The sequence below is a fragment of the Periplaneta americana genome, chromosome 1 (genome assembly GCF_040183065.1).
Source record: "Periplaneta americana isolate PAMFEO1 chromosome 1, P.americana_PAMFEO1_priV1, whole genome shotgun sequence".
Classification (NCBI taxonomy): domain Eukaryota; kingdom Metazoa; phylum Arthropoda; class Insecta; order Blattodea; family Blattidae; genus Periplaneta; species Periplaneta americana.
Genome location: NC_091117.1, coordinates 53,655,418 through 53,683,236, shown reverse-complemented (window position 1 = coordinate 53,683,236; position 27,819 = coordinate 53,655,418). Strand labels below are relative to the sequence as shown.

The 27,819-nt window shown below is 32.8% G+C and overlaps 1 protein-coding gene across 4 annotated transcripts in view; it reads left to right on the top strand.

Moving 5' to 3' along the window:
- The window catches only part of Ubr3 (Ubr3 ubiquitin ligase), a 196,580-nt gene extending 169,308 nt beyond the window's left edge, over nucleotides 1–27,272 (top strand). For all 4 annotated transcript variants that reach the window (XM_069820170.1, XM_069820155.1, XM_069820162.1 and 1 more), the window contains 9 exons: nucleotides 324–469; nucleotides 1,318–1,480; nucleotides 3,828–4,116; nucleotides 4,235–4,444; nucleotides 7,035–7,327; nucleotides 8,303–8,647; nucleotides 9,336–9,467; nucleotides 10,727–10,866; nucleotides 11,733–27,272. In XM_069820170.1, the coding sequence (XP_069676271.1) occupies nucleotides 324–469; nucleotides 1,318–1,480; nucleotides 3,828–4,116; nucleotides 4,235–4,444; nucleotides 7,035–7,327; nucleotides 8,303–8,647; nucleotides 9,336–9,467; nucleotides 10,727–10,866; nucleotides 11,733–11,850 (1,836 nt within the window). In that variant the 3' untranslated portion in view covers nucleotides 11,851–27,272. The remainder of the gene's footprint in view (nucleotides 1–323; nucleotides 470–1,317; nucleotides 1,481–3,827; nucleotides 4,117–4,234; nucleotides 4,445–7,034; nucleotides 7,328–8,302; nucleotides 8,648–9,335; nucleotides 9,468–10,726; nucleotides 10,867–11,732) is intronic.
- Nucleotides 27,273–27,819: the final 547 nt, after the last annotated feature.

Genomic DNA, 27,819 nt, shown 5'->3' with positions numbered 1-27,819 from the left:
AAATATTTCGTGAGTTCATACTTACGATATTTTGATCTGGAAGGGCTTGAAACATATTTTTTTTGCTTTTATCAGCTGAAAGGCTGTATTTCCCGAATCCGTGGTTTCCAAAAATTAGGTATGTCTAATCAAGTGGAACTTTAATCAGTCTTTAATTTCCAAAGTATTGGGTCACCAGTGTACGATAATTGAAGATACACCTTATTTAGCTGAGCATGTGGAAGAAGTGTGACAAAATGCCAAGTTATTGAGTTTATTTTTCGTTTACTGTTATTAGGAAATTTCTTGAAAAGTTTTAATAGGACACTAAATCGACTTTCCAGTTATCGTGGCTGTTAGCAGTAAACCTGGGTTGGGAAGGTGGCGTTCATGTACAGACGTGTGGTCACCATTTGCACTTGGACTGCCTGAAATCATACCTTCATTCTCTTCGGAGTCAACAGCGGCAGCAAAGTCTGGCTGTTGACAGGTGAGCATTAATTGCTACAAACAATATGCATCAGGTTTTGCAGATATGTATATCATTCTGTGTGTTGTAGAGACTGACATGGTCGTATTTGGTTCTTGAAGATTTTTATAGTGCTGAATGTTTACAATTACTAGTAAGATTTCAACAACTTGTTGTTCATGCTATGTATGTTAGTCCTCTGTAAATTTTGTGTTATGAAAATGTGTTTTCATGCCGAAAATTTGTGTCCTTGATAGTGTAAGCATGATTTTGGTTGTTTCCCAATGACTCACTCACATTTGGGAATTTGTGTCTCTTTGTAAATGAAGTCTACTTAAGCTTAGACTGTTGAAGTACAGTGAATTTTAATAAGTCTTTCTAATCTATTTTCGGGTTTAGTTGTCCATAGAAAGTACGTCCTTTTATTTATAAAATGTTTATTCTGTACAAATGAACAGCTATAGTCTGAATTTAGTCAGACAAGAATAATAGCTTCTTTTCTTGATTTTTTATGGTTCTTTCGCCAAAGTTTTCCCACACTTTCTCGTGCGAATTTGTAAAGTGTTTATATCTCTGCTTTTGAAAGTATGTGCTAGCTCAGTTTTGTTTAGGTGTTGAAGTTTGGTTGCCTCTGTTTTTGACAATATATGTGCAGTGGAATTTCATAGTAATTCAGAATGAGAAAGTATTCACTGAGTATTTATTTTCTTTTGTAGATCTGTAATGTTTTGATTAATTTTATCATTTCATTTTTGTATTTAATGTAGTAATATAGAGATTAGGGATTTTAATATACATTTAATGAGCTGTGAATGTATTTACAATAAATCTTATCTACACATGATGCATTTTTTCTCTCTGTTTGCTAGGGGAGAATATTGGTGCCCTCTTTGTCGTCAGTTAGCCAATTCTGTACTACCATTATCTCCACAACTGGGTGAATGTGCGGCCATGGTTAGATCACGGCCAGCCAGTCTGCCTTCTATAGTCACTGAGCTAAACAACTTTCTGAAAGAAAATCCTCCTACACCAGTAAGATACTGTATATTTTTACCCTTAGTTTGTATATAATATTTTCCAGTTTTCTAAGAGTGAACTATATTTGTAAAACATTATACACCATACATCGAATGGAGAGATGAACGTGGAACACACAAAAAAATGCACAGCATTGCTACAAGAGGATGACATTGCACAAAAATAATGGAGTGCAAGACTGCAAATGACTTCATTGACAAGTGTGTTATAAATGTGATTTCTTATGATCTGTAATCTCTTTAGAGATCTTTCTTAGCTTTTTAGAATTTAAATTAATCTCGACAATGCTAAGTGGCTCTGGTCTGTCTCCCCTCTTTAAGTTTCAGTACTGAAATTGTTTTAATCCGACTTCTACAAATATATTGATTTTAGAAATACCATTAAAATATTTTACAGAAAATGATTATAATAGACCTAAACACTCAAAGTAACAAACACATAGTTTTGTTATGCTTTTCATTAAACTTTATTCATAGTGAAATCTTTTATCAATTTATCCTTCTAACAGAGGACACGATATCATTGATTCTCTTTCAGAAATTCATTACAAGAAACTCTAAACATACCAAAACTCATTTACTACTCTGTAGATATCACAAAATATAATAATTCCATTATCATCACCATAGCAAACCCCAAAATTATTTCCTGCACATGCGCCAATTACAAACATAGTAGATGATGCAATGCAGTCAACATATTGTCTCAAGACTCGTAAAAAAATTGCGTCTCAGTTTTTTCCTGTTTAATCTTTTTCCTTTGAGAACTAGTAAACATTATGTTTATAACTGTATTAAAAACTAATAATTGTCAATTGATATCAGAGTCAGATGTAAATTATATCTTGCCTTATTGATACAGTAGAATCCCTCTTAACCGGCACCAAAGGGACCAGGCTAGTTCCCGATACAAGATTTTGCCGGTTAATTGAATAAATACCTGTGTATACAAAAAAAAAAAGTTCTATTTCATGGTGCCAAATGTTGAAACTGCAGCCATGTGAAACTTATTTCTCTATCACTTGCTCATAACTGAATAAATATAAAAACTGTGTGGATTTTCTTTATTAGAACACATCACACAACACAAATAATACATTAATTTTAGGTTCGAATATTCACTGAAAACGAACGCTCGTGCGAACTTCTTAATGTGGCAAGAGTGACAGCCCGAACATAACTAAAACATAAAAACTATGTGGATTTTCTTTATTAAAACACATCACAGAACACAAATAATACACTAAATTTAGGTTCGAATATTCTCTGAAAACGAAAGTTCGTGCAAACTTCTTAATGTGACAAAACTGATGGCCCAGACTGACAGTGTGGCACATTCAAACTTGGGGGGCAGCTAAAAGTGCCGTTGTTTTGATATTGCCAGTTCTTTGAGTGCCGGTTACGAGGGATTTTACTGAATCACTTATGAGGTTCAAATCTGTCTTCATACAGTTGACTAAACAACAACATCTTTTAAAAATGTTATTTAGTATATAAATGTTAAGTATACCTCTGATTGAGGTTCTGACTGATATGTATATATATTATCAGGCAGTACATCTCACTTGACGATATGTGTCAGAGAAAGAACAATTGTTTGTATGCATGTGAAGTCTAATTAGTGTAATATGTAGTTAGTCGGAAATATGTGCAATGGAGGTGAAAAGGAACTGGCCTCCCTACCCCATTATCTCCTGGCCTTGTTGCCTAATGAGTGAAGCCTTGTTGGTGTCACTTGTGTCTTCGGACAGTTGACTAAATAACAACAACACTGTTAAGTAGTGGTATTTCTGTTATGAAAATCGAGGAAAGATTTATAAACGTCTTAGAATAGGATTTACACTTATAATTAGTATGATGTCACAGTTTACTCTTGTTGGAAACAAAGAATCGATTTCTGACATCTCTAGTGAAGCATGTAAAAGATACAAGGCCAGAGTTGCATCTAGCAGCATTTCCCTCCCCACAGGCAAACATTAGATGAGCAGGCAAAGTAGAGATTTTGTGTTCATTAATGTTAAGTATGGAAGAAAGTGTTTACATTATGATAACAATGGGCTAAGGATTTATGCAACAACACTATTGTCACTTATCTTATATATTTATTTATTCTGGTAGAATTAAGGCTCTAAGGCCTTCTCTTTCACACTACCAGAAATGAAATGTACATTGAAACAATAAAACATAGTAATATTATGGAGCTGGGAAGAGGATAGAAGGGAGTTAAAAGAGATATATTACACAACTGTCAGAAGTCTGTTCTTTGTTTGTGGCAGCTTTAGTGATAGTTTGTCTGACATTGCCATGTAAATACTATGGAATCTTCTGTTTCTGTACTTCAGTTCTCGTCTTGTTTGGTTGAGGCAATGGCAAAAGCAATGGAAGATATGACAAATAGTACTCATCACAAATTTAAACAGAAAAGTACATCACCTACACCACAGAGTCTGTTTCTGTTCGTAAGTTCAATTGCAAGGACAAATCTAGAAGTAGAATTGGTGCAGCGAGGAGGTTCACTCTGTTCCTGTACTAGCAATACTGGTTCCACGTCTGGAAGTAGTACTGGACTGTCTAGTAGTGCTGTTGCTGACAATTCACCTGTTCCACTCATCCCTAAACGCTCTTGTATAGGTAAGTGAGTTTCATGTTATTTTGGGAATGTACTGTTGATGAAATTGAGATTGACTAAATGTTACTATAATGAATTAACTGCAGAAATAAAAGAAAAGTGCTTATGTGAATGTTTCAGTGCCTCTTCTACATGTGCTAGCAATGCACGGTCGCTTGCTAGCACATTGGCCAGCTTGGCATACGTGGCAACAAGTGGCAGGAATAAGGTCAGAACCACGGGCACCATTAGCTCTAACGCCATATGAGAAAGAGGTGCCTCTCCTACTAAGGGATCCTACTGCACTTTTAACTCAGCTTATCTTGCTTCTCCCTCTTCATCTAGATCAAAGTAAGTATGGTATCTCCATGAATATTATAAAATACTTTTTTTTTATGTTCCCTTCAAAAATCTTCCTGTGAACCAGTGATTATTGTCAAGGATTGTGGTCTTAGTCAGAAGTTGCATATGAAAGATCATCATCTTCCTCCTTATCTTTCATGCATTACACATCACTGTCTGTAACAGTCTACATGTCTTGCTCGTGCATTAGACATCACTGTCAGTAGCAGTCTACATGTTTTGCTCATGCATTAGACATCACTCTCTGTACCAATCTACATGTCTTGCTCATACATTAGACATCACTGTCTGTAACAGTCTACATGTCTTGCTCATGCATTAGACATCACTCTCTGTACCAATCTACATGTCTCGCTCATGCATTAGACATCACTATCTGTAGCAGTCTACATGTCTTGCTCATACATTAGACATCACTGTCTGTAGCAGTCTACATGTCATGCTCATGCATTAGACATCACTCTCTGTAGCAGTCTACATGTCTTGCTCATACATTAGACATCACTGACTGTAGCAGTCTACATGTCTTGCTCGTGCATTAGACATCACTATCTGTAGCAGTCTACATGTCTTGCTCATATATTAGACGTCACTGTCTGTAGCAGTCTACATGTCATACTCATGCATTAGACATCACTGTCTGTAGCAGTCTACATGTCTTGCTCGTGCATTAGACATCACTGTCTGTACCAGTCTACATGTCTTGCTTGTGCATTAGAGATCACTGTCTGCAACAGTATACATGTCTTGCTCATACATTAGACATCACTGTCTGTACCAGTCTACATGTCTTGCTTGTGCATTAGATATCACTGTCTGTAGCAGTCTACATGTCTTGCTCATACATTAGACATCACTGTCTGTACCAGTCTACATGTCTTGCTTGTGCATTAGACATCACTGTCTGTAACAGTCTACATGTCTTGCTCATGCATTAGACATCACTCTCTTACCAGTCTACATGTCTTGCTCATACATTAGACATCACTGTCTGTAGCAGTCTACATGTCTTGCTCATACATTAGACATCACTCTCTGTACCAGTCTACATGTCTCGCTCATACATTAGACATCACTGTCTGTAGCAGTCTACATGTCATGCTCATACATTAGACATCACTCTCTGTAGCAGTCTACATGTCTCGCTCATACATTAGACATCACTGTCTGTAGCAGTCTACATGTCTCGCTCGTGCATTAGACATCACTCTCTGTAGCAGTCTACATGTCTTGCTCATACATTAGACATCACTGTCTGTAGCAGTTTACATGTCTTGCTCATACATTAGACATCACTCTCTGTAACAGTCTACATGTCATGCTCATGCATTAGACATCACTCTCTGTAACAGTCTACATGTCTTGCTCATATATTAGACATCACTGTCTGTAGCAGTCTACATGTCTTGCTCATACATTAGACATCATTGTCTGTAACAGTCTACATGTCTTGCTCATGCATTAGACATCACTCTCTGTACCAGTCTACATGTCTTGCTCATACATTAGACATCACTCTCTGTACCAGTCTACGTGTCTTGCTCATACATTAGACATCACTGTCTGTAACAGTCTACATGTCTTGCTCATGCATTAGACATCTCTCTCTGTACCAGTCTACATGTCTCGCTCGTGCATTAGACATCACTGTCTGTAGCAGTCTATATGTCTCGCTCATGCATTAGACATCACTGTCTGTAGCAGTCTACATGTCATGCTCATGCATTAGACATCACTGTCTGTAGCAGTCTACATGTCTCGCTCGTGCATTAGACATCACTGTCTGTAGCAGTCTACATGTCTCGCTCTTGCATTAGACATCACTGTCTGTAGCAGTCTATATGTCTCGCTCATGCATTAGACATCACTGTCTGTAACAGTCTACATGTCTTGCTCATACATTAGACATCACTGTCTGTAGCAGTCTACATGTCTTGCTCGTGCATTAGAAATCACTGTCTGTAGCAGTCTATATGTCTCGCTCATGCATTAGACATCACTGTCTGTAGCAGTCTATATGTCTCGCTCATGCATTAGACATCACTGTCTGTAGCAGTCTACATGTCTTGCTCATACATTAGACATCACTGTCTGTAGCAGTCTACATTTCTTGCTCATACATTAGACATCACTGTCTGTAGCAGTCTACATGTCATGCTCATGCATTAGACATCACTCTCTGTAGCAGTCTACATGTCTTGCTCATTCATTAGACATCACTGTCTGTAGCAGTCTACATGTCTTGCTCGTGCATTAGACATCACTATCTGTAGCAGTCTACATGTCTTGCTCATATATTAGACGTCACTGTCTGTAGCAGTCTACATGTCATGCTCATGCATTAGACATCACTGTCTGTAGCAGTCTACATGTCTTGCTCGTGCATTAGACATCACTGTCTGTACCAGTCTACATGTCTTGCTTGTGCATTAGACATCACTGTCTATAGCTGTCTACATATCTTGCTCATGTACTACCACTGTCTGACATTATTGAAGTAATAGTTTACTTAATTTTGTTATTGACCACCATACATAAGAAAAATATTCATATTGTGAAGACTTGTATTTTGTTTCAGCGTACTTCTCGTGTATCGTCAAAGTGTTGTATAACCTACTATACTTCCAAGTAGTAGCACAACTGAGTTGTCGCATGACAGAGCAGGAACGAGCTCAGTGGCGTGTCCCTGATGTTGGACAAACAAGTTTTCCAGGTGAAATGACATCTCTGCGCGAAGTGATGGCTCTTATCATCACTCTTCTAGAGCAAAGTCAGTTGTATCAGCTAGAAGATTCTGACTGCAATATTTCAGAGGAAGGAACTTGTTCCTCAGAAGCTCTTCGGGCTAAAAGAGAAAATGTGGAGTTACAGGTCTGTATTTATATTAAGCATTTTCCTAATACTGTGTTTGCTAAAAGAATAGCAAACAGCTAATGTAAATTTCGGTAAAGAAGAAGCATGTGTGACATAAAATTCACTGACATTATAGAATGTAGTTTGACGTGTTCACGAATTCTTTTGTTTTTGTTTCAATATAGTCGCTGACATCACCGCTAACAAAAAGCTTGGAGTTTTCAGGCTTGTTTGTTCACATTATCATTCACTTTTAATGTTAACGTTTATGAAAATCACTGTGAATGGTTACATTAAATCACCTGACTGCAAGCTTTGGCGTTCATGTCTATTTTTCATTCTGAATGTCAATTTTGTTGATTATGACCGGTTTAGACGGCCATGAAATCGTGATCATGAATAAAACAAGTTGTGATTCTATTAATACTTAATTCTTAATGGTTCTGAATTTAGACGGCCATTAATTCGTGATTTTATAACCTCTCCAACTTGAAATATTTATTTAACATAAATTTGTGCTGTCATAGAAAAAATGATATGATACACACTCATAAAACAATTTTTTGGCCCTCGTGTTAAGCTTCGATTCACAAACTTTACACTCATGTCCCACTCCCAAAAAAAAAAAAAAAAAAAACCTTTACGAACTTGTTTCATAAATATTGTTTCACTGCTCTGAGTCGAAAACTTTTAATTCACTACTGTGAATAAATCTATTGTTTATATTGCTAAGGTTAATAAAATAAAGACCTGTTTAGATACCAGGTATGGATAAAGAAATTATGAAATTAATCTGATCATGTATTTTATTGTGTTTGAATTAACTATCGCTAAAGTCGAAATATGCACAAATAATAGGATTATAGATGTGGATATTTTTTGATAAAATGAAAAATCTTCCCATAGTATACGTATAGACGAAGCAATATTTACAGGGTAGAAGTGATGTTTTATAAGAGTGGATTATTACATTTTATACTGTTTGTATAATAGGTTCAGGAGCTGTGTCTACCATTCCTTCGAGTGGCATCTCTATTACGCCACCATCTCTATGATCAGCCCCTTCCAGACATTACAACCAAACAGTCAGAATTTGTACGGCTTGTATATTATCTGGAACTTGTTACTGAGGGAATGGATTGGAGCCGTTTCAATGCAGGTGTTGCACTTAATTGGCCCACCAACGGCTACGAAATAGGTCGAGCGTGGGGTGAGGAACTGGTTGCCTTTGTGAATCGCAGCCAAATTGCAGCACGCAACTTCCTTGTAGATCAACACATCACATGGCATCAACCTCGGCTACTTCGGTTACCTGATCTATACGATAAAATATTCCAGGTAAACTTTCTTAAATAATAACAGTATTTATTTATAAAGGAAATTGCGATAAAGTAGGCAGATGTTTGAATTTGAATACAAATTTATTATACTTGTACTTCAGGATGACGATGAAACAGAATTCTGTAATTAATAAAGTATATTTGTATATGTGCTATTGGAACAAATGAAACATACAGTCAGTTAATTTTAACTATTACTAATTTTCCTCTGTTGTTTGATACTAACTGCAGTTTTTTCACAGTGCACGAATTACGAACTCAAACACGATAGGCCTATATTGAATTATTTTAATTTTTTAGAACTATTTTATTACACTAGCAAATGAGATATGATAAAAATGGAGTCATTTCGAACAGAGAAATATCTTTAAATAGCAGTATATAAATATACATGTTTCCTCTGGAGAGTGGTTAGTAATATGACATGTTTGGCTTTCACATTGTTGGATTTTGAAGAAAATTTTTAGCTTTTTGATCGTGTGTTCAGTTTAGATTTCTCTGGCACTTCAGAACTCCATACAGATTCCTGAAAGTTTCACCTGTTTTTTCTTCTGTTATACTTGGCAGCAGCACTGCTGGAAAGTCCAAAATCTTTACAAATAATGATAGTTCATCACAATCCAGTACATATTACCATAATTAAAAAGGAACATATAACATGAATATGCATTTTACATTCTTCACAGTATTACCATCGCAGACAATGTAGCCAGTGTCACTCTGTGCCACGTGAAACTAGTATATGTCTACTGTGTGGAACTCTGGTCTGCCTTAAGGAGACATGTTGCAAGCAACTCAACGTTTGTGAAGCTGTGCAGGTAAATATACTAATCAGACATTTAATGACCAGTTTGTTCCAAACTCATCAGAGGTTTATGGATTTTTAAATGTGATAAAATTGTTTGTTACTTTTCTTTGAATAGATTTATGACATTTAACAGAATTGAGTCCATCATTAAGAATACTCCAGCCAAATTTTACTACTGCTTTAGTTAAAAAATTATCATGGTGTGCGGGATTTTTTAGTTCTTGCATTGTATCATAAATAATGTAAAAATGTCCACTGTTTTGGAACTATGTGTTCACTAGCAAAAGAAAGAACTGCAGAACTGATATTTCAACTGAGACATAATATGAGCCCACGATCCACATTCCTGTAATAGCATCAATGTTGAGAAGCCTATTTCTCTGGCTTTTCTTCGTTACACAGCTACAACCATCAGTTATAATAATGTACCCCTAATTAAACTTCTTAATTCAGTTTTCAATTTTTTTGCTTTCTTGCATTCTGTGAAGGTTGGCTTGGATTTCTGGGAGCATAGCATCAAGTTTGACCAACACACATTCGAATGTGGTCACAAATGATATTTTTCTCCCCTCCCATGATGACATAATATGTATTATCTAGGTTTGAGCCTAGAGTTCTGAAATAATTTACATACCTATGAACAGTATACTCTGCACAAGCATTTTAAAAGATGTTACTCTAAATTTTACATTCTGGTTTATTATTATTATTATTATTATTATTATTATTATTATTATTGTGTTGTTGTTTTTATTATTTATTATTATTATTGCTATGTATTTGTCTCATCTTCCTCTTTTTCCTTGTAGCTTATTCCGTGATTCTTATTTTATAGTCATCTTTGCAGGGTCTAGCAAGACTGTTTTCTCTCAGTTTGTGGGTTAAAACTCTGAATGGAAATCTGTCTGTTGTCAATCTTTTTACGTAGGCTATCCACTTTATATATATATATCTGATCTTAGAAATCTCATTTCAACTACTGGCTGATTCACTGGTAGTACAGCACATTTTGTATTATCGTGATATCGTATAATTTCATTTGTGTGCCCTTTCTTGTCTTGTCTCTCCACTGCCTCTGTCACAACCTTGTGCATAGAATGTGGTACTTAATGCATAAGGGAATAATCATGTAATGTTAATTTTATTTTAAAATAATTTTTTTTTCCTTCTAAAGCCATTACATTTGAAAACTATAATGTCAGGAATATAGTAACTAACATATTCCGAGAATTCTCATAGATGAAAATTATGTAACTTCTTTCATTACAGCATTCTATCGACTGTGGAGGTGGCACCGCGATGTATTTGGTGGTGACTTCTTCTTATATAATTGTGATTCGGGGCAAGCGTGCCTGTCTCTGGGGATCTGTTTATTTGGACAGTTTTGGGGAAGAGGACCGTGAACTCAAGTAAGAAGCTCAAATAAATAATAATGACAGATTTACTTCTACTTTTAGATATTTCAACACTAGAATACTTCCTTCTATATGTTTCATGAATGGTAGTGGAATTACACAAAGTTTTGTTAATTCAGATTATCCCTGAATTTCAATAGAAATAAATCTTATTTATATAGAAAATATTTTCGGCCTTACTCCATCTTACATCGAGAAGTGGCCACTATGGGATTATGTGTGGTCAGCACTTTAAACGTTGTTTGTGACAGAATATAAACTGAAAATGCTGACTTAATATTGTTGCTTAAGAATGGAGATCTTGTATCTGCAATTTTGCCGAAAATTATTTTATTGTATCATTCTAACTATAATGAATTCTCCAGATCGTTCTATATGAGGTCGCCATTCTTAAGCGACTATATGTATACTTGTAATGTTAAGGTTAGCTAAAAGTAAACAGTGGTTCAACGTTATTGCTACAGATACGTTTAATAGATTGCCGAGCGATGCCTGTTCTACTAACTTAAAGATTTTGAAGTCTGGTTTAAAAGTTTGGCTTATTGCCAGTCCATTTTATAATATTCATGAGTTATTTAATTCAATACGTGGCACTGCATTTTAATGTATTCATCATTGTTTATCTATGTATATTTTGACTTTGTCTACAACTTCAGAAAAATGGTAGTTTTTGACAATATAATTGATTGATTGCAAAATGTTTATTTCAATTATTATTTTCATTTTATGTTTACTCATGAATACTTTTATTTCACTGAAGTTTTAGAATGTGGCACTTGACTCAAATGGTAAATTTTAACACAGTTGTCAAGAAACAAATGCAAATTTTTTAATGTATATTTTTCCTCTTTACATCACAGGCGTGGAAAACCACTCTACCTTAGTACTGGCCGTTACCAGCTATTAGAACAACAGTGGCTTGCACATCGTTTCGACCACACAAACAAAAAATGGGTGTGGCATCGTGATGGACTGTGAGAGGAACATTATTGTACTAGCCAATAATGTCAGTCATCAGAATGTTTGATTGGTCATGATCACCACACCATGTTTGCCAAGGGAGGAATCCGACATTAACAACCATTAGATTGTTGAGACAGCAAGCACCGTAATATTTTACACCAAATAAACACAATCCCGTAAGGACATATACACCAAGACATTTTTATACCTGTACAGGAGGACTGCATGTGGTTGTTATTCTGAATGAGTTGTATGGCAAAATGAATTTCAGAACAGCAGGTTTGAAGTTACGAAAGATGTGAGTGTTTATTAAATTAAATTTTTATCAGATCTATAACTGTAAATCTTTGTTGACTGAAGAGACCATTTTAATGTAAAAATATAGTGTAATTGCCTACTGAAATTGAAAAAAAAAATCAATTGCAATTTACAAAATTTATTTCAAGTATGTCAATATATTGAAAAGCTTCACAGTTTGGCAGCATGCAATATTGGATCTTACTTCTTGATGACATAATCATAATTTTGCACCAGAGTAAGATTTACATTGTTGTTTAATTAATATTTGAATCAATTTTTTTTCTTATGATACACGAGCACCAGATCTGGTATTTCATTGAGAGTTTGTCTTGAAAGAGACTGCTAGATAAGTGTCTTGAATGGAACACATACCAAATCTATGTTTAGTTCTGGTCCATAGCTGTAATATCATTTCTTGCATTCTGCCTTTTACATATAAATTTATATTCTGGTATATTCGATCTTGTTTGATTTCTTGTGATTCTTCAAATAGAAAATACAACATGGGCTAGTCTCCGACCATTACGAAATGAATGACAGAATTCCCTATGATTAAGATCAATGAATTATAGTATATATACAGTATAACGTTTTTCATGCATATTATCCAAGTCATATAGACTATCATTTATAAAAATCTTGTAAATTTGTATATGGTATGAATGTTGCCATGGTTGTGATTCTGCAGCTCAGGAAATCGTAATATTTTGTGTATAAGTCCACAAATCTTGATTCTGGAGATGGAAAAGAATACAAAATATTTCTTGCTTTGAAACATCACTCCAAGTTGTATGTAAATGTGATAGAAGGGTAATTGAATTTGAATAATTTCTTAAGCTTCCTTTTTATATTAAATCAGTTTTATGTGCGTAAATATTGATTTATGATTATAAAAAAAAAATAAAAATAATTTCCTTTTTGCGAAAAAAATTCACTGCTATTGACAGACCAAAAAAAAAAGACTTTACTATACTCTCTTCCTTATGAATGAATTTCTAACTTTTAAAACTGAAAGTTATTTTTGCATACACATCTTATATAACTGTTTCATTCCTTGTATTCTATAGCCGTAGGATTTCTTCTGTCAGGAATTCTTCAATCTCATCCCAATTAATTTTAAGCCAATTTAACGAGAATCCAATATAGTAAACATGTTCAGACTCACGAAACCTACAATAGAAGGGAACTGTACTATTTATTTTAAATACATAAACGTTTTCAAAGATGTTGCACAGACACTCTTCAATTGAATGCATTTGAATTGTCTTTGTGTACTTTTAATTCAGTACCCGAATCCCATATGAAGTCTACGTTTCTTTTCAGTAATTTTCTATTTTTCTTTGTGTCCAGTTTTTATGCTTTACATCAAAACTATATTTATGTTTTGAAAAACCTTTCTTGATTCTATGGGTAATTGAATAAGGTATGGCCTTATTTATCTGGTATGTATTTTCTTGTTTCATTTCTCATTTAGTGCATACCACGAATTGTACGAAAAGATTTTGAAGTTTTGTTGTTATTAAAAATTAAACTGAGAAACTGCGCTGGATATACATTTCTTTTGTTAGTTGCCTTATACTGTGAATTAGCATTTCTTATACAGAAATGTTATACTTTGCAAGAACTATAATGTAGCTATATTTTCAAATAATATTTTTGTAATTGCTATAAGCAATATACTTTATAAAGAGAGATTAAATATTATCTCACATTCGGCCTTCGAAGGTTTTTCTTCATTTAATATTTTATACTAAGAACGTGCTTCTTTCATTGAACTTTGAAATATATTTTGTTTTCCAAGTTCTATCCTAAATATCGAAGTTAATTATAAAGACTTGGTGAATATTTTCTTTACATAAACTTCTATGTATGATATCTCCTCATGCAGTAATGTTTTATATCTTCAGCAGGAGAGTTGAGATTTTCAGTTCCTCAGAAATAGAAAGATGAAGTTGTATGTAATCACTTCCTAGATCTTGCTTTTCTATCCTTTTCTCTGTCTCAAATGTGTAATCCGTGGTGCAACAGTCCATGAAGGGCCAAGGCTGACCAGCCAACTGCTGGCCTCACGTCCAACCAGTGCGAAAGTAATGTGTGGTTAGGATGATGATTCCCCTCCCAAGCCATTATAGCTGGTTCTTGAAACCAGATTTTGCTGTGTGAAATATAATTTTAATGACAGAAGAGGAAATCTCATGCAAAAATTCAAAATAACATTTGTACTTTTATTGCAATAGTTTTACTACAAGAGCATTACTCTATGCTAAATGAGAAGGTGAAATAAGAATAAAAATAGTTCAACATAAGATAAATAAAAAGTATACCTAATTAAATTTGCTTTCTTTTATTCTGAAATTGTATTAATCATCTGTAATTTGTCTGAGGATTTTTAGAATTTAGTTTCGTGACTGAAGTTTACCATAACATCACTTATCCTTTTCTCTTTTTACTTCCTCTTTACATGAATATAATGTTATTTACACAACATCAATATTGGTAATCATCCAGGTTTCTGAATCTCAATTTAGAAATAATAGTTTACTATATATCTTTCAGTGCTTGCTTTTCATATTGCCGGACAATTGTGCTGTTATGATTTTAATGGCAGTAGAACAATAATGTAATATGAGTGTAAAACTTGGCATAATTAATTTATAAAACTGTACAAATTTTGTATCAAAACTTAAGTATTTTATGTTCTATTTTAACTAATTGGTTATAATGTCTGTTACATGAAAATTAGCATAAAATATATTGTAAAAACTTCTGTAGTAAATTTTATTGTGCATAAAAAATAATTTCCTAAACTGCTTTCATGCAGTTTTTTGTAGTATCTTTGAGAAAAGCGAAGTCGTTACTTTCATAATGAAGTCATAAAAACAAATATTGGAATTATTGTAGGAGACTTTTCTTTTTTTTTCTCTCTTGTTTTATTTCACTTCTCTCTTCCAGGCTTATTATTTTTAAATAATTTTAAGGAATCTTTAATGATCAACTCATGGTTCGACATGAAAACAGGGTATAGTATCTAGTGTCAGCAGGATTTCCTTTTAGGAATTGTACTAATTGTATTTGCACTAACTTTATTGTGAGATTTTAGGTAGCAAATAGTAATTTTCACCTTGAATTTGATACTGTTTGTTCATGAACACGTACATCTCCCCAGAAATAAATATTCTTATATGTAATATAGAAGAAGACAGTAATATAACATGCCACTGAAGTGGGAAGTTTTTTTACGAATACGATTTGATGTAAAAATCTGTTGATCATGAACGTAGTAGCACAGATAATTAAAACATTTATCAAACAATGACGATGTTTTAACGAAACTTGTCCCTGAAAAATTGCATTCCATTCTTCTATAATCTGCTGTAACCTTGTGAAATCATTCTTTGGGTAGTTACAAATTTGCGTTTTTTGAATTACTGAAAAAGAAAGGAACACATTTTCATGACTACTAATCTGAATAAGATGTGTTGGGTAGAAGAAAGATGATTTATGTAAAAACTCCTGAACAGTATTGATTTCTGTTATTAGATCAGACAGAAGTAGATATGATAGCTGTAACTTAGTGTATGTTACCGGTATACTTTTTTTTTTTCAATCTAATGGTGGGGATTCTTATCAGTTCACTACACAATTCTAGGAGCAATGTACCAAAACTATATAAATCATATGGTAACTGTTACAGACGTTACCCATGATGCATTGTGGATGTTACATAGGAAAGATAATTATCATTAATGGAGAAATGGAATGTCGGTATTATAGATATTCTGTTTACAGTGCACTCTGTTAACTCTATCATATCCCATTGTTCATGATTTTTACACTAAATTGTAGCTTTAGTAATGTCTCGTACCCCACTATCTGAAAAAGACGATATTTTCAGCAACAGTCATATTATTAGTAAATAACTTAGAATAAAATTCTTAACGAGTTCTGTGTTAACTTTTAATAACGTACATTATTTATGCAAATTATGTATTGTTAATGTGCTTATTAAAAATTTTCTAGAAGCAGGATATTTTTAAACTTACGATGTTAGAAATTTCGAGCATTTTCACAATTGTAGACATTTCTCTCATAAAATTCCATTGAACATAGATAAAACTGTAAAAAGGAGAATTGCAGCAAGACATATGTAAACATATATTCTGCAGCTGTAGTGATTTTGGCATGATATGGATGTGAGATTAAGGTAGATAATGATTTTTCTCTTGTTCAGCATTCCTTCCAGTGTATCCTTCAGTATGCAGTATTTTCTTAGCCAGTGACCTAACAGATTTTTTTTTCTCTTCCTCATCATTTTCAGCATTATTCTTTTTATAACCCACTCTTTCTAGCACATCTTTATTTCTCATTCTGTCAGTCCATTTCACACTTTCCATTCTTCTCCATATCCATATTTTAAATGCTTCTAGTCGTTTCTCTTCACTTCGTCGTTATGTACATGTTTCTGGCCCATATAATGCCACACTCCACACAAAGCACTCCTCCCTTTGACTTCCTGACAGCAGCTTATGTTACTACTTATAGTACACCCAAAATATTTGAAACTGTCCACTTGTTCTACTACCTCATTTCGAGTTCACACATTTACCTTCTTTATTTTTCTTCTGGATGTTCATCTTCTTTGCATTTGTTTTCATCCCATATTGCTCACAGCTGTCATTTAGCTCCAGTAATACATCTCTTAGTATCATCTCTTCTGCTAACAACGTATATCATCAGCAAATCTTATGCACTTTACTCTTCTTCCTCCTACTATCACCTCTCCCATGTTCTGAAAACGGTTTCCATTAAATGATAATGTATTTTTACATTCCTACATGCAATGATCTTAAATTGTTATCTGCTTGTATTCTTCTCTGGCCATTTAGGTTCCCTTCACATTACTCAAGTTCCTACGCATTATTCTTTTTTTTTTTTAACCCACTTTCTTTTCAATCAAAAATTGTTTTATTACACGGTATGCATCATAAACCATTACTTAAAGAAATTAATTGTAAAGTGTGTATTAAACTTTTAGTCTAATTTCACGAAAAGGAAATGCTCTAAGAAATGAAACCAAGAACCATTGCTCTGCATTAAATATAGCCTACAATACTACTACTTCTTCTTCTTCTTCTTCTTCTTCTTCTTCTTCTTCTTCCAATCTCTGATGCAAATATACAATACCGGTACTTGAATTAAAATGTGTCGATTACAAAATTTATAACTGGATATTTCAGCAATCTTGAATCAAGTCCTCTCTGACCTCGAGAACTTAATATTTTCATTATTCAAGTGTGCATATACATTTTTTATAAGTTCAAAAGTGTGCATTATGAGTGTTGGGTCATTTTTTTTTCAGTAACATGAAATTTCTGAATCCGACTTTCATACAATAAGAAAAAGGTGAAGCCAACCCTATTAAAGGCTAAATTGATCCGGGGTGGCGAGAGGTTAGGACTTCCCATCTTTAGAGACAGTCAGAAGTAGGGATGTCAGTCCTACATGCCTGCCAACTTTACTCCCAAGGAAATGCCCCTGGTACTCATTTCTGTTAGAGGCTGAGTGAACCCTATCGAGAATCAAACTCGTGACCTCTGACTTTCGTATAGTATGCACTGTCATTAATAATAATTTGTATTTTTGTAATTTCACAGATCATTTCATTCATTCTACATTTAGGGTTCAATTTAAAACGTTTAATTTATATCACTTATAAGAAATAGTGGTTGGGTAGCTGAGTCAGTAAAACATCTAACTACGAACTGGTGGTCCCAAGTTCAATTCCAAGTGTGGCGGAATATTTTTCTTTGCTGAAACTTCGAGAACAGTCTCACAACCCACTCAACCTCCTGTCAAATTCAGTACCGGGTTTTTTCCTGGAGGTAAAAGGCAGTGGTGGCAACCACACCAATTCATTCTAATGCTGAGTTCATGAAAGTATGGAGCTTTACTTTCATGCCCCCTCATGTGCTTTCATAATGCATAAAGGGATACCTTTATTTATTTTTTTTTTTTTTTGCAAAGACATCAGACCAATAACATTGGCAGACCACAAAGATCCTGAATTCCAGAAAACAGAAATTTCTGAATGTTTGAAGGATAGAAAATGTATATATAAATTTGTAAAAAAATGATTATAAACTCTGTTAAAACTGAACATTTTGAAACATGCCCATAAAACATTAATTAGATATATGGTATGCACGAAAACAAAAAAAACAATACTGAAATTATCACTCATCTGCTGTCCACGTTTCCCTAGCAATGTAGTATTTATTTGTTGTATGCAATAGTTTGACATATTGTGAATTCAGTGTTGTGTTGATTTCTGCAATTATGATTTTCACAAAAATCTACAAGAATAAAAATATATAATACACTAGCATTACCCACCCTTTTATACGGAAGCGAGATTTGGTCATTAAAGATAAAAGACATGAACAGAATCGAAGCAACGGAAATGAAATTTTTGAGGAGGACAGCAGGATATACTCTTTTAGACCGAAAAAGGAATGAAGAAATTTTAGAACAATTAGAAGTAGAGTCAGCAGAAGGAAAAAATCAGCAGATACAAATTCAATTGGCTAGATCATGTAAGAAGAATGGAAAATTCAAGAATCCCAAAAATTATGATGCAATATAAACCTAGAGGACATCGTCGACCAGGAAGACCTTTAAGAAGACTGCTAGATGGGGCCGAAACAGGTCTACAGAGGCCTAATTCGTGAAGGATGATGATGATGATGATTTTCACAGAAGAGGAAAATGTATTTATTGTGGAACATTATTTCCGGTCATACGGAGTGGGGCATCAGAATGGGCCGAGCTTGTGCCACGTTAAAGAGCAGTACCAGGAGCGATTTAACAATTTGACACCAAATAACACAACAATGTCAGCTATCGTCGAGAAATTCCGTCATACGGAATCAGTATTATGTTGCCTTGCATGTTATAATGACATCTTTATTTTCAGAATATGTTTGTAATTTCAGTACTCTGTATACCTGGAAATAATGCTCGACAATAAACACCTTCTTCTCTGTTGTGAGAACCATAATTGCAGAAATCAACACAATACTGAATTCACAATATGTCAAACTATTGTATACAATAAATAAATACTTCGTTGCTAGAGAAACTTGGACAGCAGATGAGCGACAATTTCAGTACTGTTTGTTTTGGCTCATACTGTACTACATATTATTACAATAATGATATAATAACAAATAAAATGTATATCAAATTAAAATATTAGGATTCAAAATAGAGATGTTAATTCAAAATGCTCAAGAAATTTTTGATGATGCCTATGATAATTTTTTCCACAGTTTGGTATTGAATATTAAAAGTTTTTAATATGCCCATGTAAATTTGAATACACTACCCCTACTACCAGAAAGTAGTCCCATGACCAACTAGTTTTTATGAGGTAGGTACACTGTAACAGATGCTCAAGTCAGGAATACATGGTTCATAAATACTTTTACTTACAACAAATAGTGATATGAATCCGTAATATATTATTATCATTATTATTATCATTATTATTATTATTATTATTATTATTATTAACACTTTCATGCCATTCCTGTTTTATTTGTGTATATCTTACTAAAAAACGCAAATTAGTAATAAGAAATTCGTCAGTAAGATCTAATTTATCTTATAAGTATAAAACTTCCTAATTAATAATTCTTCACTAGTCATATTGTGCATGATACCTGTATTTATCCAGATTACTGTTTTCACATTATATAGTTGCAATGATTAATTCTATTAGTGGATAGTCATAGCTGTGTAAAGTAATAAATGTATAATATTAATATACAGGGTGATTCACGAAGATCGTGTATTATTCAAGAAACTGATTGCTGATTATCATTGTGAAGAAAAATGTTCATGTATACATATGTCCGAAATAATCACAGTTGTTTTTTCTGTAACACAAATTCTTGTGAACTTCACTCGAGCGTTTAGAATTATTCTGTACTGTAAACAGCTCACACTTTTCGGAACAGTAGACAGAGTATTCCATAATCATTCACAGCAAACTGCGAATTGGTTCCTTGTTCATAATTGTTTAATTTATTACTAGTATACGTACTATGTTGACATGCACGTTCACTCTCGGATATGTATTGCTGCAGAAGGTGAAGTCTTTGAAAACCAGCATTAATAGAAATTTTTCTGGTCACTAATAATGTCAGTAATAATCTGAATGTACTTTAATAAATGTATAATACATCCAGTACCATTTTCCGACATATTTATAGGCTATGCTTAATCTTCATAACTTTCACTTTCATATTTAACTTTCAGGAGGCTGTAACTTAGTCAATTTTAAAATTATGAAATATGTTTATATGATCTTTCTTCATCACAGTTTTATCAGAAATCAGTTCCTGGAGTATTGTACTATCTTCGTGAATCACTCTGTATAATCATACTGTCAAAAGTGCCAGTGCCCCAAACAAAACACGAAGACATTCTTCCACTGTCACATTTCAAAATTACTGTTCAGAATACCAACCTGATAAAATAAAAATGCATTGTGATTGTCATTTTGTAATTGCTTTATTCATGTTACCTTTAAAAATAAATTTTAACGACATTTACAAAAAATTTTAAAAGTCTAAATTATTATTATCTGTAATTGTAAAAAAAACTTATAATATTTTTATTATTAAAATATCTTTATTGATATATCACTGTTGTTTAGTCAACTGTCTGAAGACAGGTCTGAATCTCATAAGTGATACCAACAAGGCACCACTTATGAGGCAACTAGGCCAGGACATAATGGGGTAGAGTGGCCAGTTCCTTCCTCCCCCCCCCCTCCATTGCATACATCGCCGACTAGCTACATATTACAGTCAAATATACGTGTGCAATAGCTATCATGTAAATTATTGAAATTTTCTTTATATACAAATTTAAAAGAGCCATCATATACAAACCTACATCTACATCTACATTTACATACACACAAACAAGTAAACGAATGAACAAACAATACATTACATATAAAAGGTTCAAACAAAATATTTACAGATTTGGTTTTGTAAATGCACAACCATTTAACTAACAGTTAATTATATCACAGTTCTTGAATAACTGAATGCTGTAATAAATTGAGGTTAAGAGGATTTTCAGAATTGTTGAATGTAAGCAAGATTTACTAATGAGAATGGGATTACTCAAATTCAATTGATGTTGTAAAGTTGCGTTTTATCAGAGTGCAAATTTTCTGTTCTATAATTGACACGTTTTCCATCCACATAATTTCCATTTCTGCATGCCTATGAATGTGAGCAATTCTTACCTGCATGATGCAGTGATACGTAACATTCACAAATTAATATGAATTTTGTGATCACTTGCATTTTCATATTGCAGAGGTACAATTACAGTACATTGAACTTGGAATTAATTTTTGCAACTTGTATATATTTAAAGATTCATTTATGTCCATAATTTACATATGTCTGGAGTGATTTATGAAGTTTTCTTGCAATATTTCTGAATTTCTGAATGATATTCATATAACGCCTTTGGAGACCACTCAGAATACTTTTAATAGTTGCTGCTAGTTATTTTCGTAGATTATTCAGAATAATTAAAAAATTTATATCCACTGTCATTGTTTCATATAGTATTTCATTGGTGATTGCGTTATGTGGAGTATGCTATCACTGTATGAAAGCTTACTTCATACCCACCAAACTTCCTTTGAATTCTGGGAGCATAAATAGTGTGGAATTGATTTATTAATTATACTTATTGTTTGAGTAAAGCCAGAAATCACACTTGAAATGCTCGAAATTCTTTACTTATTGTAATTGAGTTTGAAATTTAGCAGTAATTAATAACATTGTCTTCAGAATTGCAACTACAATAATTAAATGCTTTCAAATGATACGATACCCTTGCAGGTTTCCACCTGTGTTATTTATGAAAAATAAGATTACAGCAAGAAAATTAAGAATGCTAATAATGGTTACAGATATGTTTGATCAATGAAATAAATTTGAAGTAGTTGCTACTTGTATCCTTATGTAAATCACATTCCTGTTCCAATATTTTATATGTGAGACAGTTAATTTATTGATTACCGATACTCTTTTACAGAAGAATTTTATTGTTGATGGTCTGCAAATGTGGTTGTGAAGGAGTTAAAATTGTGAATTCATACATTTGTCTGTGATTTGAGAAGCCAACACTGTCCCTTTGATAATGAATCAGGCTTCCACTTAGAATTGTTTTCTACTGTACACGATCTTATAGTTTAGCTGTAACTCATACAATTTTAGTATCGTAAATAATATAGTATTGCCTTTAAATGATTAGATATTCAAGATTAAAAGATGTTCTCCGTCCCTATAAGTAAGATACTGTGTTTATTGATAATAGCTTGATTTATACACAATGCTTTGAATATAGCATTAAAATCATAAATAAATGTCACTAATGAATCTTTCTTTTTGTTTTGGCCGTAGTAATACATTCGTAATATATATTCATGTGTTATACTTGAATTCTTAACTGTCATGGTCAATATTATCATCTTCAGGTGGAAATCATACTGTAATTAAGGACTGAAAAAAGTAAGACAATTTTAATTATTTTCGTAATTGTTTTTAATATTGTCTTTGCTGTTATTACAATTTGTATCCGTTTATAGTCATCTTAAAGTCTGCTTTACATTATATTTATATGAAACGTTTATGGGTTAAAGTTCGTAATCTTCTTGTTTTACACAACCAAATAAACCAGAATCGAAATTGTCTGCATGAAGGCAAAGAAAAATCACATTCATTTTTTTTTTAATTTGAATTGGAAATCAAGTACTTTCTTCCACATTGAGGAGGTCCGAAGCATTCTGTTCCTGTAATATTAAATAATACCCCATTTTCTCAGCTTCTATCAAGCAAAGAATAGTTCTGTTTTTATGATGTTTCTTACTCACTGTTCTCAATTTTAATCATTTTTAAAGAAGTATACTATAAACTGAATATTTATCTTTTAATTTGCAGTATTTATTAAAAAGTGTATCTTAAATAACTTCAATAAAATTACAAAGCTAAAATTTATTAAAATTATTGTTAAAACATCATATAGACTTAGCAGGTTCCTTCACATAGGAGATCCTGAGAAAATGGGTAATGAAAGAGATAAATTTAACCACTACAGGGATAGACCGTTTCGAATTCCTTTAAGAACACATTAAGAAGTACTTTTATAAAAAGTTATTACAGAACAAACTAGCCTTCGTATATTCAACTACTCAGAAGTGAAGGTACAATTGCCACAAATTAAAATAACAGTAAATTCAGAATTAGGCCCTACCATTTTCAGAGATGATGTGTCAGGACAGGTATTGAAGAAACACTGTAAATGTGGTATGTTTCTTATTTTAAGCCATAATGTGTAATCCATTACATATTAAATCAAGAATTTCATTTTTTTAAACATAATATTTAGGAAAATCATTAGCTTCTGTATATCTTCAGCACTCCTTGCATTATGTAGTATCTATCGTACTACAGTATCCATGCATTCATTTAAACAGATATTCTGTACCAGAAAAAAGTATGTGTAAGTCAAATCATTGGCACTTTTAAGGGAGTAAGATTGATTTAATCCATATAATTCGGTGTACAACACATGGTAAATATTGGACAGATTTAATCACCCATCTAATATCACACTATGAAAGAAAAATTGTTCAAATTTGGTGCACTTTTATTATAATTATAGAGCTTTGACCAGATTGTAATGTTCCTAGAAGTTTGTGTATGTATGTGTATATACAAATACACATGGCCCTAAAATATCTGACAGTAACTATTTCAATAAAATTTAAATCCTTCTTCCATATGAAGTATTTTTTTTTATTGAGCATTGTTGACTACAAACTATGTTTATAAATAAATAGGGTTACCATAATATTATGTATTTTGTTTTGATACCAGAACAGTATAGAGTGGGACTATGCTGTATGCTGTTTCGACCTGCATACAAAAATTAAATTACAGAATTATCCAAAGTTTTCTCTTATACAGTATTTACTTAAAGAAAAAAAGAAAAAAGAAAAAATCTTGTAGTTTCAGTGGTATTCAATATTTTTTGCTAGCGTACCCCCAATACATATTTCTTTAACTTTCGTACCCCCAAACTGCATTGCAATTTTATAAGAAATAACAAAAGACTATAATCGATTCCGTATGCAAAATAAGTGATGATGATGATGATGATTATTATTATTATTATTATTATTATTATTATTATTATTATACGTACAGTAGTTATTGATGCAGTAATACTAATGAAATATGTAAAATGTTATTGAAGCAAGGAAAACGAGAATTGATATTATAAAAGAAAATTTGTAATTGTAATAATTATCAACAAGTATAATAAAGTAAATGTGTCAGCATTTTTATATACCTAGTCGGTGGGATGTGTACCCCTTGAGACAAACCCCCATACCCAGAGGTACGCTTACCATAGATTGAATACCACTGTATTACAATATAATATATTTCTCCATAATCAGACATTCTCTGTGAAGCTCGAACTTATGGTAAATCTGTAGTTAAATGGAAGTGTTACGACTTTTGTGCAAGAGCTTTTGAATCAGTATCATGAATCAAAGAAATATTGATCAGAAGTTTCGCGTACATTTGGTATATCAACAGTAGTAATTAGCTATGAACTGTAATAGTTTATAGTAATAATTAATCTTAGGAATTCGTAGTCCCTTTCCGTCAGGTTGCCTGTACACAAACCATGCAGTCGTTACAAAGATTGAATGCAAAACAGATTCGAAGCAGGTAACTGACAGGCAACCAGTCATTGTTATGTGCGTAGTACAATCACATACTGATGTCCTTCAAACTCCGATACAATATGTATATTTGAAAATCGTAAGTAACAGATAGCTAAACGTCATATTCATATTATTACATTGACTTAAAATACTCCTACCTTACATGTATAACGTGCTTGGAGAAACGTACAATATAACAAGCTGTACTTGGTGACAGTGAGTCTCTATTTATAAGCGACAGGTGAATTTACTAGTATGTACACTGAACTCTGTGACCATCTTCCACAGCCCATACAGCACGACTTCATTTTCCTTCAATCAGAGTTAAAGGGACTATGAATTCCTAAGACTAGTAATAATTATGAAAGATTACATAAAAATTGAAATTGGTAAGGAAACGTTACTTAGTTCTCTTCTCTGTTTTGTTACTATTTACCATTCCTGGTTTAAATTCTCACAAGGCTAGCCTTTTTAAATCCTATTTCTCTCCTTCCAGCTGGAATGCTTTTCATAATGAGTAGTTGCTTTGAAAGGTCTGCATGTCCTAATTTGTTTTGTGTTAAAATATTGTATTAATTGAAATATTTTTATTGAACAGTGCGAATTAAAATTGGTATTTTGTCAGTTGATGCATACTTAACAATGAATTCAGTTTAGCTATGTCAAATGCCTTCAAAGTTGAAAAATGGAACTTAATGAGGAAAGTGCTCAACTCAATGTCCCTTCTTTTACCAGAATCAGCATTTTGTTCATTATAATTCTTTTTACATAGTAAGCAAATTCAAATTACCATAATTAGTATTTGGTTCATTTGTTTTTGGACATTGATAAAGGAGCAAGACATAATTATTTTCTGTGACTTCCACCATCCCCATATTTCGATTATCTTGAAGATGAACTGTATCTTTAATTCAAATATTTGCAAAGAGTGAAGTCTTTTTCTTTATTTTATTTTTTTTTCATATTAAGTGAAAAACTTATTCTCATATTTCACTAACATTATACCGGTACTTACAAATTTTCGAGTATGAATGTGTTCCTGAAGACCAGTTTGCAATCAGTGATTTCAATTCTGGACATTTGGTTTTTACAGAATAAAAAACCCTTCCATATGATTTATTATATTAGGAATATATGTAGCTGAAAATTATGTTCTTTACTAAATTAAATAAAGGGGGAACTTTATATCTCTATTGGAGCCATAAAATTAACTATAATTCAAGTAGCTTAATGTTTCTAGGTTGTGATTATTATTACTGTTATTATTGATGTTAGAATAAGTTGCTTGAATTATCATATCTGCTGTTCTGGACTAATTTATGCTAAACATCTTGTAATGGAAAGTTTAAGAGAAATGAGCAGCTGCAGTTCAATCTGTCATGGTAGTATGGTACATACATTAAAAATACTGCTGAAAATATTCATATTCCTGTAATAATTTATTGGGTATTTGCGGTCAATAATAATTATGATGATAATTTGATTTGTATATGCTAAAATGTGCATAGCACATATCATACCCAAGTAATGCACAGATATAAGTGGTGATTGGCTGCTAAATATTGTGCACATGCCCATGGAATTTATAGAGGTGGCTTATGCTTATCAGTATTGTTGAAATACAAACTCAGTTCTGCTTTGCAGGTGGTCAGGATGAAATCTGATTTTCCATAACGTCACCGGATGATGATGATAATTTACTGGTAACAATCACGAAGATTCCTCAAGCAAACTCTTAATATTTGTATCTACTCTATTTATGTCATGACGTATATGGCTTTGGTTTTAACCTAAAGTGGCATGACAGACTGGTGCATTTGCCTGCACATAGAACAAATGGAATATCCTACAATTTTACCAACCTATTTGTGTTATGTTAAAACACGTTTTTTGTATATACTGTACACTATAAGGCCAATTATTTCTCTCTTTTTTTTTTTTTTAACAAAATCTGTAAGTTTATTAATGGTAAACAGATTACCTTCTCAGAGGTAGTTTGTTGAATCCCTCTCTGATAACAGATCTGAGATTGCATATTTATGTTAATATTGTGATAATGAATGATAAACTACAGGGGAACTGAGTTTATTTATACTTCAAATTAAGGGAAGATGCAGCCAAACCTTGTGTTTATGTGAGACAGGGATTGTTGTTATTTTTATTTTACTGATAATTAGATAAATATAAACACTCTATGTTATAAATTTTAAAAATATATTTTCACTTTTTGGTGAAAATTGTTGTACAGTCTATTTGGTTAGGAATATTCGGAAATAATGGAGCTTTCAAATAAAAAGATACACTTCAATTATGTTTACAATAATTTATATATTAAGATGTATCATAAAGTTAATCATTTACCCAATAGTTCCTTATCCCATCATATTTACATGAACATTAGAGTTGAACAACGATCGAGAAAGCAAGAGTAACAGCATTCCCAAAGCTGAAAACCCCTCATGACAGTGTTGCCTATGTCGTTGACTGCTTAAGCAAACTTTCAAGACGTCGGGAGTGGTCAACTCTCGAATGTCAAGCAGCCTTGAATAGTCACAGTTGTTTATACCAGACTGAACTTTTATCTATTTTGGCAACTATTATATATGTATAAACAATTGAGTAACCTACTTGTAACATCATCTCTAACTTTCAGTATATAATAATCCGTTCCCCAATCATTATTTAATTACTAGGTCCTTATTAAAACATTAAGAATTTTTTTTTCGTATTTGTACAATCTCATGCAAATTTATTTGAGAATTTTTTTTTTATTTATGACACCATAGGTAATATCTGATAATAGAACCAGAACATTTTGATAACTATGATACTGTTTTGTTTTGTCTTTTTGTATC